Below are 16,730 nucleotides of genomic sequence, written 5' to 3'. Positions count from 1 at the left end.
GCCGCGACCCCGAGCAAGCCGTACTTGCACCCGCACATGCCGCAACCGCTGCGACCGCCGCGACTGCCGCAAACACACGTGCCTCCCTCCGCCTGCCTCCCTCCGCAACCCGTTCGCCGCGGGCCCGATCAATCCCCAGCAATCCACCGTCGCAAGCACGAGCAAGCCATTGATTGTCTCTGGCGGAGGTTTGGTATGCTCTCAATCCTACTCCCTTCGTGCGAGACAGAGTCCCGTGCCTCATCCGGTCGTGGTCGGCAAGACGAGATCCGGAAGCAGGGTGTGGAGCACAGGAAGAGGTGTGGATTACTCGCCGCTTCATTTCTCATTTGGCATTCCCTGGCTGGCTAACATAGTGATGTGCGTATGTGGTCGTTGCAGTGAGGAGAGGAAAGGAGACGGGAGTGATGGAGGCCACCGACCATAGGAGATTACGACATGAGGGTGGATCGAAGGTATGGCTTGATTTCAGGTGCACGTAATGAGTTCTCTTCTTTTGGCCTAGGGTATGGATGTGCATGAATTTTGAAGGTGGGATGAGTGGAACATTTGGTGCAAGCTCTGGTTTCATAGCAACTCCATTGGGAGGCAAATGGGTTCGTACTTCAATGCAAATTCGGACAGATTGGGCAGTCCTATTAGGTACCTCGGTCTTAACGTGTTCTGGGATCAATGTTGACTACCATGTCTAGGAATGCTTGGGATAATGGGAGTCTAAACTACCCGAGCAATCCTACAAATATGAGTGCTTTTTCTTCACCTAGAAATGGGGGCCAAGTCAGTCTTCCTAGTGATAATTGGGGAGGTCTTCCTTCTGCTCATGAAATGTACAACATTTCAAGCCTTGGGTCAGGGAACCTAGGTTGTGGAGCTGGAGATAATAACTTTTGGTTTGCCTTCTGGTAGCTATGGCAGGAACAACTCAACTGGTACAATTGGTGAGCCTTTTTTCTGCAGTAGGCAATACATATGAATTAAACAATCGAGATGCATATGGGTGCAGCTCTATTTATGGTGCCAGAGGCTAGAAGTTTGCATCATCTGAGGTTGACATGCCTTCTTTTGGTCATGATATTGGAAATGTTGATCCGACTATCTAAGTAAACATGTCAGCAAGTCACGTGGGCAACTACCTTGTTAACAACAATCAGCCAAGCAGAGGTCAGTTTGATTTCAGCATTTTCCTCTAAAATTATTAATTACACATGCACTATCTCACTGTCCTTGTTCCACTTGTTCTATTGAAGCTGCAAAGCAACTGATCAGTGAGGTTACCAGTGAGGTCCACCTTCTTTCTTGTTGTGTATATTCCTGATCTGTAATTGCTTTGCCGTTTTGCACTTTATCTATCTTAGTTAGGTTGCTTCTGGTTCATTCTGTTTATTGTCTCATTTTATGATTTCCCCAGTTCTTTTTGAAAATGTTGTTTCTTTTGCTTATTGCTGTCCTACATTGATTACACTGCGTCTTCGCTAATCAATGTCTGAAACATATTGTTCGTGGGTACATCCTCAGCATGCAAGGGGATTGTTATATGTGTTCTTCCCTGTTTCTGAACATAACTTATTAATTGTTTTGGGCATGGTTCACAACTTAAGTATATAATAAAGCGAAGAAACATATTTGTAAACTAACTTGTTATTTATCAATTAGCCACTGGTAGGTTTGTTAAATGGTTTTCTACAGAAATTGTATCTAAAGTTTTGACAAGTATTGATTTGAAATTCATATGATCGTTTACATCATATGGAATATGGATGATACTATTTTGGGGGAAAAACTAGAGAGTCCTTGTTCCACTTGTTCCCCCTTGTCGTGTGTCAAGTTCCAAGGATCTTCATGTGCAAGTGCATGCATATTTTCATGCAGTCTACTCGCGTAGCTGCATGCATAGTTATTTTGTATATTCCTGCTTATCATTAGACCTTAACTAACTAGATGCCAGCTGCATGCAATCTTTCTACTCTGCTAGCTATCTAGCAGCTCATGATGCCATGCTTGACTGTAGAACTGAATTGTAATCAAACTATTTTAAGTCACTGTATGTTGGCCTTTGCACTTAGTGTTGCATTGTGCGCTTTAATTGTACAAGAAGCACTATGCAAGCTTCTTGCCCTTTATTTATTTGGTGATATTGGGATAGGATATTCGACTGGAAATGGACTTTCAGTGACATGATTATGAGAGTGCTCAGAACTAAATAATTTGGCTCCATTTTCGAGCAGGATGCTACCTATCAGTCATGGCCAGTTGACGCTCATGGAGGGGTGCTCCAGGACGAGCTGGTAGAAGCTTTTCTACATATATATGATTGCAGCTACATTAGAAATAATTGTAATGCAAATTATCTTTACCTATTGGCACTTGGGTTGTGGCAAATACATTGGAAATAATAGTAACAAATTATCTTTACCTTTTTTTCTGTTCTTTTTGGTACAGTTACAAATGCTTTATAAGGAATCAGATAGATCTAAAAGTCTTACTGCCAACACATGCACACACTGGTGGTGCCTTTATCTAGCTATTCAGATCAAGGAACATGAGCTGAGGGAGAAGGATCCGGTGGTCTTGGGCAAGGATCAGCTCGGGGCGCTCATGTAGGAGGGGATGCATGTAGTCTTGGCCAAGGATCGACTCGGAGAGTTCACGATGATCAGCTCGGGGAGCTCATGAAGGAGGGGATGCATGCAGTCTTGGCCAAGGATCGACTCGGAGAGTTCACGATGATCAGCTCGAGGAGCTCATGAAGGAGGGGATGCATGCAGTCTTTGCCAAGGATAGGCTTGGAGAGTTTACGATGATTAGCTCGGTGATCTCATGAAGGAGGGGATGCATGCAGTCTTGGCCAAGGATCGGCTCGGGGAGTTCACGATGGATGTGTTTCAATTTTTGGGCTTTCCTAACCTTTGATTTGGTTTGGTTGACATTTCTTTGTTTGATCATCACTTGCCTATTGATCTACTGACATGCCAGATTGGTATATATTATTTTTATGACAGTCATTGATTATGGTGGATAGTATTTTCATTAGGTATGTTCTTACATCTTTTTTCCTCATGTTAACATGTCTGGGCTATTGAAAATATAAGATCATTTCATGTTCTTGCATCTTTTTTCCTCATGTTACGCGACCTTTTTATTTGTGGGCTTGTGCTCGCATAGAAAAATGGCGAGCAAAGTGTTTTCGCCATGGCTACATGATCCGAGAATGGCGGTTGTGTTTACTGAATGAAGAAGATACCTTCGAAAATTCTGTATTTGTGATTGTGTACCGATCGTAACGCACTGACATATACGTAGTATATATATATATATATATATAGGGTAGGTATAACGGAAGCCCCGGGCTTCCAATAGTTAAAGGAAGCCCAGGTCGACCACCCCTTCAAACTGGTTCAACCAGCGCGCCCAAACAGGCTGTCGGGTGCGCCACCTGTCCCACGTCTGTTAGCGCAAAAAAAGGAATGCATGCATGAGTCAAACACGATCCAATGCATGCGCATAAATTTAGGAAAGATATGTGCGGCAGTTTCTGTTTTTAAAATCCTTTATTTCCTCCATAAATTTAGGATCGCTGCAACAGCCATGCAGCTAGACGCGTAAGGACCATTTTATGATATATACTGAGACTAAATATGCTACACTGTGTTAATAATTATGCAATTCGATATACTGCGTAAAAATCTGTTACCAGCTGCATGCACACGAATTTATGATAAAAATAATGTGCAATGAAAGGAAATGAATTACACGCATAGAAACAAAAAATCGTATTTAATGTTTTATTTCCTTCATAAATATAAGATCCCTCCAACAGCCATGCAGCTAAAACACATTAAATCTAGTTTATGATATATACTGATACAAATTATACTACATGGTGTAGGTATTTATGCAATTCGTTACACTGCGTAAAAAATCTGGCATGTTGTTCACTGGTGGACGCACCTTCGGGTTGGAGCGTAATAACCTTAAGTTTTGAGCATAAAATCCCTCAATTATAAGCGTGTATACCGAGCCAATGTGAGAGGTTGATAGCTCTAGTAGGTTGTTATTACGATCCTATTTTTATGGCATATCCGAAAAACATGGCAGTCGCATGCATGCGGTTATACAGATCCTGGCAAAATGCATGCATGAGTCAATCACGTTCCCTTGCATGCGCGTAAATTTAGGAAAGATATGTGTGGCGGTTTCTATTTTAAATGCTTTATTACCTCCATAAATTTAGGATCGCTGAAACAGACATGCAACTAAAACTCGTAATGACCATTTTATGCTATATACTGATACTAAATATGCTACACTGTGTAGATAATTATGCAATTCGGTATACTGCGTAAAAATCTGCTACAGGCTGCATGCACACGAATTTATGATGGAAAGAATATGCAATGAAATGAATTGCATGCATAGAAACAAAAAATCACATTTAATGTTTTATTTCCTTCATAAATATAGGATCCCTCCAACAGCCATGCAACTAAACGCATTAGAACTAGTTTATGATGTATACTGAAACAAATTATACTACACGGTGTAGGTATTTATGCAATTCCTTACACTGCGTAAAAAATCTGGCATGTTGTTCACTGGTGGACGCATCTCCGGGTGGAGCGTAAAAACCTTAAGTTTTGAGCATAAAATCCCTCAATTATAAGCGTAAATACCGAGTCAATTAGAGGTTGATAGCTTTAGTAGATTGTTATTACGATCCTATTTTTATGACAGATCCGAAAAACATGGCAACCGCATGCATGCGGTTTCTATTTTTATACAGATCCAAAAATTATGGCAAAATCGTGGGAGTTTCCATTGCATGCGCGCAAATTAAGAACAGCATAAATCAAGAAATTGTCTTTCAAATGTGCATGCAGTAAACTGATATACGAACTCTGTGTTAAAGCATAAAAACATACAGTATTTAGCGTAAATAATACATGTGGTAGGCATAAAACACAATAAACGAAAAGAAAAATGCGCCGGATCAGAGGATGTCACGCGCGATCATCGCTGCGCGCATCTCGCCCCTTCCGTGACATCGCTCGCTCGAACATCGCGCCTCATGCGTCGCCGTCGCTACTCGCACGTCGACGGGCGTCGCTTGCTCGCCGGCCTTGGAAGTGCCGCCTCCTCGGGGCTTCGGGGACGCCGCCGCTTGCCTGCACAAGGGCCTCGCTGCGGATCGAGGAACCTCCGCCACCGCACGTCGAGGTAATGGAGTTGCGGCCACCGGCCTGGGAATCGCCGCCACCGCACAAGGGCGCCGCCGCCGCTCGCCCTCTGGATCGGGGGCCGCCACCGCCGGCCTGGAAACCGCCGCCACCGCATAAGGGCGCTGCCGCCGCCGCTCGCCCTCTGGATCGGGGGCCGCCACCGTCGACCTGGCAACCGTCGCTAATGAATCAAGATGGGGCGTAAAAACTGATCCCTAGCACTACGGATTTTCTTTTATAGACGTCTGGACCTGGTCCGGCTCGACCGGATTGCACTGTCTGGCCTGGGCTTCCAATAACTAAAGGAAGCCCAGGGCTGCTAATATACAATCTATATATATATATATATATATATATATATATATATATATATATATATATATACTAGGTATGTGCCCGTGCGTTGCAACGGTGAACAAATTACTTTATACAAAATATTAGTGCACAAAGATTAAAAACGAAAACGCATATATTATCAACCTCAACATCTCACTGAAAAATATTCAAATTTAAAATTCCTTGCAGTTTCGAAACTCCTTATGTCACTACAACAAAGGTTTATTCATCCAAGCTGTATAATTCCATCATCAGCTTCAAGCACCTGTATAATTCCATCATCAGATGTATAATTTACGTTGCCCATCAAATTCACCAACTGTGCTGCCAGAGTCCCATCTACATAATGCAAAGAGCTTAAATAAGTATATAAAGAAATGAAAACATAAACAAAAAATCATTATAGCCCACACCTGTTCCTATAAGGGGAAGATTTTTCTTCAACTATGCATTACCTAATATTATATGAACTAAATTTCAACTAACCTAATGCCAACTGACGGTGATGCTTAATCCGAAATAATTGCTCTGAGATTAGCATGGTCAAGGAAACATAGTTGCTAGAATAGGCAAACCAAGATTACATAATGCAAAGATCTTCAAGTCGACTATTTCAGACATTGGTGATAAAAACTTCCATGCTCTCCCCAGCTTCGGTTCCTCTAGAATTTTAAATTTCATAGTGACACAAGCAAGCAAAACTGTAGAACAAACATATAGAGCAACGTAAATTATGGGTGAAAGATCTTTCAGCACTAACAAAACTTATTTTTAGCTGCAAGTAATCTCTTCGATAGAAAAGGGAGTGCACATTCATGGGTGCAATCATTTGATGTGGAGCAGTTCTCTTCTGTAACAGCTCCTGTAACACTTTGGTTTAATTTGTTTGAGGTTCTCGTGTCCCTCGTCAACGTTTGATACGACACGAACAATATTATACACAATAGATCATACAAAAACAGCACCAACCTGCAGCAAGCTAATCACATTATTGTTAGTGACTGAGTCTTGCAAGTGATTACAGTCATAAGCAGGCTTACCAGAACTAAAAGTTATACTAAATACTCAAGCAGCAATTGACTTACATCCATTAAGAGTGAAGGATATGCTAGTCCAATATTCTTACAGCCATTAAGCTTCATACTTCAGTTGTAAGAAAAGTTGTGGACATGGCTTCCAACCCTCTACGATCACTTAATTACCTTTTTCTTCTCTTTAAGAGATTTCACTACAAAATAAGAGTTCCCTGCTTGAGCTCTCTTTTCTGTACACTATACTACCATTGCCAACGTTCAAATAACTAAAAGGGGATGCATCTAGGCGTACAAATTTAGAATTGACATTCCTTTCTAAAATTATTAGGTTATACAATAATAATTACTCTAATGATAGAGCTTTTAGGACAGCACATGAGGTTCTCAACCAGGTAATAACTATAAAATTACATAGTAACTATGACATAGCAACATACCTGTATATCTCCCGCTGGCAGAGCATAGAAAAAAGTCAGTTGGGGGCTGCTGCAACCTGCAGAGGAGTGCGGAGGTGCCAACACTATTTTGTAAGCAAAAGTCATTAAGCATAAAGAACATTGTCCCACTACAGATAAGTAGCGACCAAATCGAGCAAAAAATGTCATCCTGTAAGACAACATGAAAAGGAAACATCAAAGAGGTTGAAGCAGAGGCGTACTGTCGCCTTTCAGAGTTAAATAGCATAATGGATGAATCTAGTTCTAAATTTGGATGTTGCTACTGCATCTCGTGAGCCTAGAAAAGTCCCTTGCTATGGATCGCATGACCCCAGCACTCCAGCTACCGCCTCGGCGGTCGGAACCTCCTTCTCCCTCTCCTCGCTCCAGTACGGCGAGTGGGTCCAGCTAAATGCTTTCTTCAGCATCTTCTCGGCGTCTTCGTTGGAGAAACCCAATGGAGTGAGCGCCCGTTTGCACTCCTCATCTACGTCCGGGGTAGAAGCCTGCGCTTGGTCAGCTGCTGAGAGCGCCCGCCAATAATCATGGATTTTTGCGTCCCAATGCAAGATATCAGGTTTTAGTATGGCGAGGATTTTTGGTGGAAATGAGCAACAGACAAACACTACTCGAGTCGTTGGAACACAGTAAGTAATTCGTCCACAAGCCAAAGTTTAACATAATAAATATATATGTACTTTATACCGAATGGCATAGAATGCTCGTGGATATGACGTAGACGCGCACAAGAAGAGACCATCGTGACACGCTTCTATATTATAGTTTGTGTCTCTCCTATTCCTAGAGGACCCAACTAATTAGAAGGTCGACACTAAGGAGTCTAAGAATAGTTTGTGTCTCTCCTATTCCTGGACATTACTCTTAAATGGTGTGTGTGTTCAATCTGCATATCATTCAAAAGATAAGCATATAGCCAAGACAGCTCATGTATATGCAATACTTTCATATAACTAACTAAGACAGGTTAACAATAACAATGTAAATTAATAGTGGTAAAAAATAACAAACCTGAATAAGAACAAAGGATCTGTGTGAAAGATCCGCCTAGATAAAAATGCAGTAACTATTAGAACCGTAGCTTTTAAAAATATTAGGAACACAATACTAATATCTAAAGCATAGTCAATATCACACATGCATCAGAACCTATTGTTTCGTAGAAGAAAAACAGGGTCTCGTCATACTAACTGATTTTTTCCATGATGGTCTTTGAACTAAAGAAATAATCTGACTTGCCTCCCATAATGGTTTATCCAGTATCCATCATGATGTGATAGGTTTGATCCCCATCCATACTGAGATGCAGGGTGATGAATCCAACGAAATAAGATTATGGTAGTATCATATAAACCACAAGAGCTAGCAGATATTCAAAGCTCCCACGAGGCCACACGGTTTATCCAGTATCCATCAGACACCTTCATTTTTTCCACGAGTACCTTCTTCTTGAGTTCCTCATAGCCTTTTACCTACAAAAGGATTGGAATTGATATCACAGAAGGTGGAAAAGATGGAAATGAGCCAGCAATCACCTGAAAAGCAGAAATATCTAAACACTCGGAAATTAAGGAAAGGCTTACAGTGTCCTCGCACGAAATTAACATGGAGAGAAGAAACTTGTGTGCGGTTAGAGATCGTGTAATTAAGATAGTAATTTCTACATGCCTAACGATACCACACTATAAAACTAAAAATTTCTAGTCATGCCAGTAGCTTGGCGAGGAGTCTTACTGGAAGCGAAGTGCTTGGCCTGGACCGCGTCGGTGATGATGAAGAACTCCTAGATCTCTTGTGTTGGTGGCACGATCTGCTCTGCAGCCAGCGTTGCCAATCTCCTTCACCACCAGATTCGAATCTAGATCACTAAGCTCGCCCTTCGTCTCCCTCCTGAATTTTCCAAAAAAATAGGAGCAAAATGATGTGGTTATCGATAGTCAAAATAAGTTAGATCTTTTTTAGGAGTAGAGAAATGCAGCTTAGCATATACGAATGTAAAAGAAATAGGTAGAGTGATTAAATGGTTGGCAGAGAGCTATTCTATAATATATGAAGCATAATCTCCAAGGAATTGAAAGTAGTTTAGGATGGGATTCAAGACTGCACTTGTCTATACTTGTGAGAGAGCAAAAAGTAATTGTATTAAAAAACAAGGTATTTCCTAAAGCAGATCTCCCAAATATTTCTTGTTATCCTATCCCAATGCAAGGATGTTGATTGCTCTATTCAATCACAACATTATAAAATTGAAATGCGCAAAATCAATTAAGCTCACTGTCAGCATATTTGGATCTATCTCCTGTAATGTGCCAAATGAAGGTGTGCTTGAAGATCCAAAACCCAAAGTAGTACGACTCACACCAAATGTTGTAGTTCCCCTGTGTACCGAGAAATCAAATCAATACGGCTGTCAGTATATAGCTCCGAATCCAGTCAGAGGTTAATTAAATCTGAAAAGGGAATGAAGAGACCTAATAAATATCAGAATTTCATATGTTGTAACAATGCGGATTTGTAATTTCACAAAAAGAACATATAGCATAACTAAATTTGAATTGGTAGGTTTGTCAGGCAGACTCAATAGCCAACAGACAACAATTACATCATCAGACAATTTTTCCAAAAGAACATGTCATCTCTGACCTCTTCCAAAAGTGGCCCAAACATCGTGATCTAGGAAACATTGTTCCTGGTGGGCATCCGCTCAAACAGCTCCCCTCCTAACAACAGCAAATAAAATTAAGACCAATGCTAACAACATTACAGGAGACAGATCCAAATTTCTGTGTGTATTCTAACAAATCTGAAAAGAAAAAAGTCACTGACCATAACCGTCTGAAGCATCTGCAAAGCTAGTAAAAATGTAGTACAAATTGAAACATTGCATCAAATTAAATCTTTGCATGCTAATAGGAAGAGGGGATTGGACAATAGTGTTTAGTTTGATCAAATATTTATGATTATTCAAATGTGGCCTGTTTAGCAAGTATTTTATTGTTTTTCCAGCCAGACACATTGTTTTCTTCAAGGATCCAAAGTTTGTGCCCAACAATCACTGGCGATGTCTGTTGTACTGTAGATCAGTTTGACACATTACACCAACAAGTCCAACAGGTAAATGTGCTGATTACTGAAGATGTACATGGACCGTGCACTTTTAATAAGCAAACCAATGTGGTAATATCACTTATGTTTGATATAGGTCAAATTATCAACCAGAAAAGGCACATTAATGAGTGCTTATCATTCACCGATCGCAGTTAATCTTCAGTACAGTTGTCTTGCAGTGTATGAATATATATGTATATGTATTTTGTTTGGTGAATCTGTAACCAGCTAACCTGAACCTTCTTATTTTGTTAGTGACAAGTTTCCTTTATTTTACATGAGGTTCATGTTTGCTTCATAGGTTATATCCTCCACTCCTTTCGTGCTAATGCATGCTTCTATCTACCATCATGTAGAGCCTCTGTCAACAAATACATTTACCTAATTGTTGATTATTTGTTTGTTGCTGGTCTTTGTCATAACATTCACACTGTATTTCCTAATAGACAGTGCTGCAGCTGTTTGGTTGCATTTTTCAGTATACTATTTTATATTAAATGTGAATTGATGCCTATTTTATTGTACAGTCACAAGCCTTTTTTCTCTACAAGTTCAATGAAATTTGAATATATCCACAATGAGTTTCTCTTAGTCAAATGCCTTGATTATTTTTTGCACGCCAAGTGATCTAGTGGCTCCTTGGTGATCTATTCAAGCTCGCAACCAGAACATGTTTCAAGTAGAGAAGAGCTTGTCAAGGATCAGGTGAGGCGACTCACTTTGTGTATATGAAATTATGAATGCTTTAAGCGAGTATTTTTATTTTATTTTTTTAGTTTTAGATAGTGACAAAATTTGAGATGAAAAGGATCTTGAATAGCAGGGCTCTAATAACATGCAAAAAGGTGAGGCGACTCACAGAGAGAATGTCTAATGCCTCCCCACTATCATTTTATCTAAAAAAGGAGCAATGGGGGAAGGCAGCCGCGAGACCAGGTGGACGATTTGTGAGCAAAGGGAATGGGGGGAAGGCTGCCATGGATGGAAGGGCGCGGAGGGAGCGCGGCTGCCATGAAGGGGGAGCGGGGCGCGACAGCCATGGATGGAAGCTTTGTGGGCGATTCGCGGCGGATTTGGGAGAACTAAGCTGTCATGGATGGAAGCGTGATTTGGGAGGCCGAGTTCCCTGGCACTGCTGGGGGAGCGGGGCGCGGCTGCTGGATTGGAAGCGTGAGCTTGCGACCTCGCGTGATTTGTGGGCGATTCACGGCGGATCCATCGCGGCTACCATGGATGGAAGCGTGATTTGGGAGATCGAGTTCCCTGGCGCCAGGATGTGTGATTTGGGAGATCGAATTCCCTGGCACGAAGGTTATTTGGGAAGGACCTTCCCTGGCACGGCTGGGGGAGCGGGGCACGGCTGCCATGGATTGGAAGCGTGAGCTTGCGACATGGCGCGATTTGTGCGCGATTTGTGGGCAATTCACGGCTGATCCATCTCGACCTACAAATATTCTATAGTGGCATTTGATAATCGTGCAAGCCAAATGTCTGTTCTTCCAATCGCACCGCTGCTATTCCATCTAGAATATTCTATAGCCGCACACAAGCCTCATAGCAACTAAATTGGAAAACACGAAACAACAAAGCAAATAATACAGAACAACAAGTTAATGGATAGGCACCGGAACTCGGGCACACAAGCATCTAAGAACAGCACAAGAAAAGAAAAGGGCATGGACTCACCTCACAGAAGAGAACCCTTGCTAGTCCGTCGAAATCACGAAGCATCCTCGCCAGGATGGAATTCTGAGACCGACAATCTCTGGGAAACAGAAATCAGGCACGGGCCGAGAGCTTTTGTGCGCCTATGGCTAAACAATTGGAGCCCGCGAGGACAGAGCTAGAGCCTAGAGCGAGGTGAGACTATATGCCCTTACCCTGGCAGATGAGCCTCTTGACGGCTATGTCGGGGTCCATTCCGCAGTCGTACAGCGTGGCGTAGATCTCGCCCTCCAAGCGGTCGGCCAGGATCTCTGCACCATCTTCCTGGAGGCGACCGGGATCGCCGCCGCATCCGCCCCATCCGACGCCGCGTAGGAAGGCTGCCTCCCACCGCCACGACCACCGCCCCTCATGGCGTTCCCGCTCCCACCCTCGTGGCCACCATAGGGGCCTCCGCCGGCTCTTCCCCCTCCTCGATCCGGGGCGGCGACCAGCTGCAGTCGCGTCGCCGCTGCGCATGGTGTACGGAGCAGCAAAACCCTCTTCGCCGTCCATGGAGAGCGCGGACGCGGAGAGAGCTGGATCCCACGATCCGGGGTGGAGGATGTCGCAGACGCGGGATCTGGGGCGGAGGATGTCACCTTCAATGGAGAGAGCGTGGAGGACGGATGGAGCGCGGAGGGAGCGCTGGATTCCAGGATGGAGCGCGGAGGGATGGCAGGCGCACAACGCATAGGGAAGACGGCAGAACCGTGCACCGTCCTCAAATGTGGACGCCTACACTAGTAACATAATAGTAGTAGAGATATGATGACGACGACGACGACCACGACGACAGGAAGCAGCTCACACTGTCCAATCCAATCCAGCCTACAGACGATGGTATTGGGCCTCCAGATACGCCTTCTGATGTCCTGGGCTCCAGGCTCACCAACGGTCCCGTGACAAACCTACAGGCTACAGCATTGCGGTTCGCTGCACACCACACTGCCGCTCCGTCGCCGAGCCGCATGAGCACGGGAGGCGGCACCACCTTGCGCGAGCTGACGGCCCTCCTCTCCACGCTGCGCCGCGCGCGACTCCAACACCCCGCTCACGCTGCGCAGCTCCACGCCCGCCTCCTCATCTCTGCTGGCGCGCGTCCTCACCCGCACCCGGTCCTCCTCACGCAGCTCGTCTCCCTCTACGCCGCCGCGGGCCGCCTCGCCGACGCGCTCCGCGCCTTCCGCGCCCATCTACCCAGCGCCAACCTGCACACCTATGCCGTCCTCGTCTCCGCCTTCGCGCGGCCGTACCCGGACCTCGCGTTCTCCCTCTTCTCGGGCTCGCGCCGCCAGCTCCGCCCCAGCCCCCATGTCATCTCCGCCGTGCTCGCCGCATGCGCCGGCCTCCAGCCTCTCTGCGGACGCCAGGTCCACACGTGCGCGGCCAAGGTCGTACCGCCCGGCGATGTGTTCGTCTACACCGGGATGGTCGACGTGTACGCCAAGGGCGGGGACATGGAGTCGTCCAGAAAGGTGTTCGATGAAATGCTGAACCGGGGCGCGGCGTCGTGGAACGCGCTCCTCGTTGGTTACGCCAGGAACAAGATGTGCCTCGAAGCCCTGTCGGTGTTCAGGGAGTTGGCCGCGCAGGGGCGGGAGGTGTCTCTCGATCAGGTGAGCGTGTCGAGTGTGCTCAGCGCTTGCGCTGTGGCAGGGGCCCTGAACTATGGTCGCCAGGTACACGCGTGCGCTACCAAGGTAGGGCTGGAGCTCAGCGCGGTTTGTGTCAGCAACGCTCTTCTTGACATGTACACCAGGTGTGGATGCTCACGAGAATCTTCCGCTCTGCTAAATGCTGTGGGTTGCAGGGATGTTGTCACCTGGAACATCATCATTCGTAGCTGCATTCATGACAATCGGTTCAAGGAAGCTTGTGTGCTGTTCCGGTCCATGGTCAGGAACGGTACCTTGCCGGATGATGTAGCCTTTGCTACTGTGTTGCAGGCATCAGCGTGTATGTCGGCATGGGCTATAGGAGCAAGCATGCATGCCTCCGTCGTGAAGACAGGGTTCTTATACAGTGATGGCGTCACTAGCTCGCTAATCACCATGTATTCCAAATGTGGCTGCTTGGACGATGCACACCGAGCATTTGTGGGGGCAAAAGATCATCTGCATATAATGTCCTGGACGGCCATGATAACTGCACTGCAGCAGCATGGACATGGCATGCAGGCAATTGATGTATTTGAGAATATGCTAGAGAATGGCATTCCTCCTGACCACATCACATTTGTGAGTGTTCTCTCTTCCTGTAGCCACAGCGGACTTGTTGAGCAAGGACGCAGGTACTTCGATTCGATGACTCGAGTTCATAAGATCACACCACAGAATGAGCACTATGCGTGCATGGTTGACATGTTTGGGCGAGCAGGCCTTCTAACTGAGGCAAAGCGATTCATTCACCAGATGGGACCTAAGCAAGATGCATCAGTCCTTGGGGCACTCCTTTGGGCTTGCATGAACTGCAGGGACCTTGAGATGGGTAAGGAGGTTGCCAAGAAGCTTTTTGTGATTGAGCCAGGTAATACCGGGAACTATGTCCTGCTTGCTAATATCTATACGTCACATGGAAGATTGGAGGAGGCAAAGGAGGTGCGGAGGTGGATGATGTTTCAGGAGTTAAGGAAGGAAAAGGGATGCAGTTTAATCAACAATTGAGAACCAAATCTGTACCTTATGAATACTTCAGCAAAGGTGAGGTTTCTATTGTCTCAAGGATGGTACCTGCACTTGTCAAACATAAAAGCTCGCTACCTATTTTATCTAGACACAATTAAGGCAATAAGGCCTACTGGAGTTTCTGCATACTCAAGGGTTCATGGGCATCCAAGGCTCCCAGCAGTGGAATCTGCAAGGTATGGTTCATTCGAACCATATACGAAGAAGTTTACTTCCTTATTAGTGAGAGCAGAAGACAGAAAATGCAGAACAGTTGTATAGTGTTTCAAAGGTGTTGCCTACGCACGTCCAGCCGTCTCCAGGTATCTCCAGCTCGCCTTGGGAAACAGTGATTCCTTGTTTCCTAGGCGTCCAGGCAGACTTAGCACTTGCTTGGAAGCCTAGTCGCCTTTTCAGCACTGGTGGTCAATATACATGTATTCCTCGTAGTAACCACTGCTACATGCTGAACTATACAGAAAATGAGGAAATAGAGCAGTACAGCATCTCTTGCAAGAACTTCTACTGTGGTGCCATCATGTTGGATCACATTTTTTTGGCAGTCAGATGAGAGCCTCAGGGTCAGGTTAAGGTTCCAAGTTTGTTTTCTTCCACATGAGACCTTGTTTCGATGCACTTGTATCAAACTCAATTCAAGTTTAAATTATAAACCAATCCACTCCAACACTCCAACACACATGGATCGAGGTAGAAAAAGTGTATCTAAGTGTGTAGATGTTTATCCCTTGGCAATATTCCTGTTTGAGCTTCCTCTTCTTTTATCCGTGGCTACTCAGAGTTGTATCTGTGGTAGAGATAAAGGAATATGAAACGTGACATAGTGTGTAGATGTTTATTTAAGCTTTGTGTCTCCATGTTTCTAGTTTTTACTAAGGTGAAATTACCTAGTTCTGGATTTTAATACCAAACAGGGAGCAGGCCCATGCCTTGGCCAATGGACTTGGAGACATGAATATACAAGAGCACAGAGACTATGAGTGTGTTTGGTTTAAGGAATCACTACATCCAAATCGAGGTAGTGCATCATGGGTTCGTTCCTCAAATTTGGTGGGATGACCTCATTCCTCATATTAGTACTAACTAACTATGAGGAATGAGGTGGTGATGGATCAACTCATTCCATTCCACAAACCAAACAAAAATAGTGAGGAGTGAGAAGATAATGGACTTGTTTATTCCTCAAGCCAAATACCCTATATATATGTCTGTTCTTCCACTACTTTTTTGAGCAACTATATTTATATCTGCCATCTCAAGTTTTAGTATAATAGATTTTATCAAATACCCCGTTTCTTTTTAGTTGTCGCTGGATAGTTCAATTTTGCACTATCCAGCGACAACTAAAACGAAACGGAGGGAGTATTAGAGTAGTGAATGTATGATATCTTGTTTCGTCTCAAACAGTTAAAAATGCATAGATCAAGCTATCCCCAAACCCAAGCTCAAAATGGCCGTACAATCTTGCTCCGCACATTTTATTAAAGGATAAATACAAAATGAGTGCTACGTGATTTCAGGAAAAAGGGAAAATCTCTCTCTTTTTCACTAGCTGCGCTGCACTAAGATATTACTACAGATTAGTCTTCTGAAATCCTTATAACACTTTGAGCCCGCTTGGCAGGGCTTTCAAGCAGCTTCAGCTCTAGCTCCTTGCCGGAGCCCTCCCAAATAACGTGCCAAAAAGCAGTTTCACCCTAAGAGCAGGAGCCAATTAGAGGTCAGGAGCCAGAGCCTGAAAAAGTGATGTTGAGCGCAAAAGTGGCGGAGACAGTCCACGCCTCTCGCGGTTAGATTAACTTGGGTGATTATCTTTATCTCATGCGTGGTTATCCATCTAATCACGTGGGAGTTGTTGGCTATTGCTGAGGAACAGGTACAGACATCCTCCTCTATAAATATAAAGGGTGCGGCCGATTGAGAACCCCCGAACACATTCCAATCGAACAATTACTTTTTTTATCATTCCTGCCTAGGAGTAGATATAGCGTAGTTCTAGTTATAGCTTTCTACATATCCAACTTCACCCCTATTCAACTCTACGTCGTTTAGATCCGTCTTGGGTGGCCTGCCGACCCCAAGATGACACTAGGATCTTACCCCTCTCGGGAGGCAAGATCTAGTTGTCTACCCAAGGCCTCTTCCTCGAATTGATCTCTTAATTTCTAGGCGGCTCCATGTCGTCTGGGGACG

The 16,730-nt window shown here is 44.5% G+C and overlaps 1 protein-coding gene and 1 pseudogene across 1 annotated transcript; both read left to right on the top strand.

The window, feature by feature from the left end:
• The first annotated feature begins 36 nt into the window (after positions 1-36).
• LOC103651927 (uncharacterized) lies at positions 37-1,100 on the top strand (annotated as a pseudogene).
• An 11,662-nt stretch (positions 1,101-12,762) lies between these two features.
• LOC103650055 (pentatricopeptide repeat-containing protein At2g13600) lies at positions 12,763-15,475 on the top strand. The gene is made up of 2 exons (XM_008675722.2): positions 12,763-14,842; positions 14,999-15,475. The coding sequence occupies exon 1, from the start codon at positions 12,825-12,827 to the stop codon at positions 14,517-14,519; it is 1,695 nt and encodes a 564-aa protein (XP_008673944.1). The 5' UTR covers positions 12,763-12,824; the 3' UTR covers positions 14,520-14,842; positions 14,999-15,475.
• Positions 15,476-16,730: the final 1,255 nt, after the last annotated feature.

The sequence above is a fragment of the Zea mays genome, chromosome 3 (genome assembly GCF_902167145.1).
Source record: "Zea mays cultivar B73 chromosome 3, Zm-B73-REFERENCE-NAM-5.0, whole genome shotgun sequence".
NCBI lineage: Eukaryota > Viridiplantae > Streptophyta > Magnoliopsida > Poales > Poaceae > Zea > Zea mays.
The sequence above is the reverse complement of the archived record's forward strand: the minus strand, read 5'-3'. Positions and strand labels throughout refer to the sequence as shown.

Coding starts and splice junctions, on each gene's coding strand:
- LOC103650055 (XM_008675722.2), top strand. CDS start 12,825: ATGAGCACGGGAGGCGGCACCACCTTGCGCGAGCTGACGGCCCTCCTC.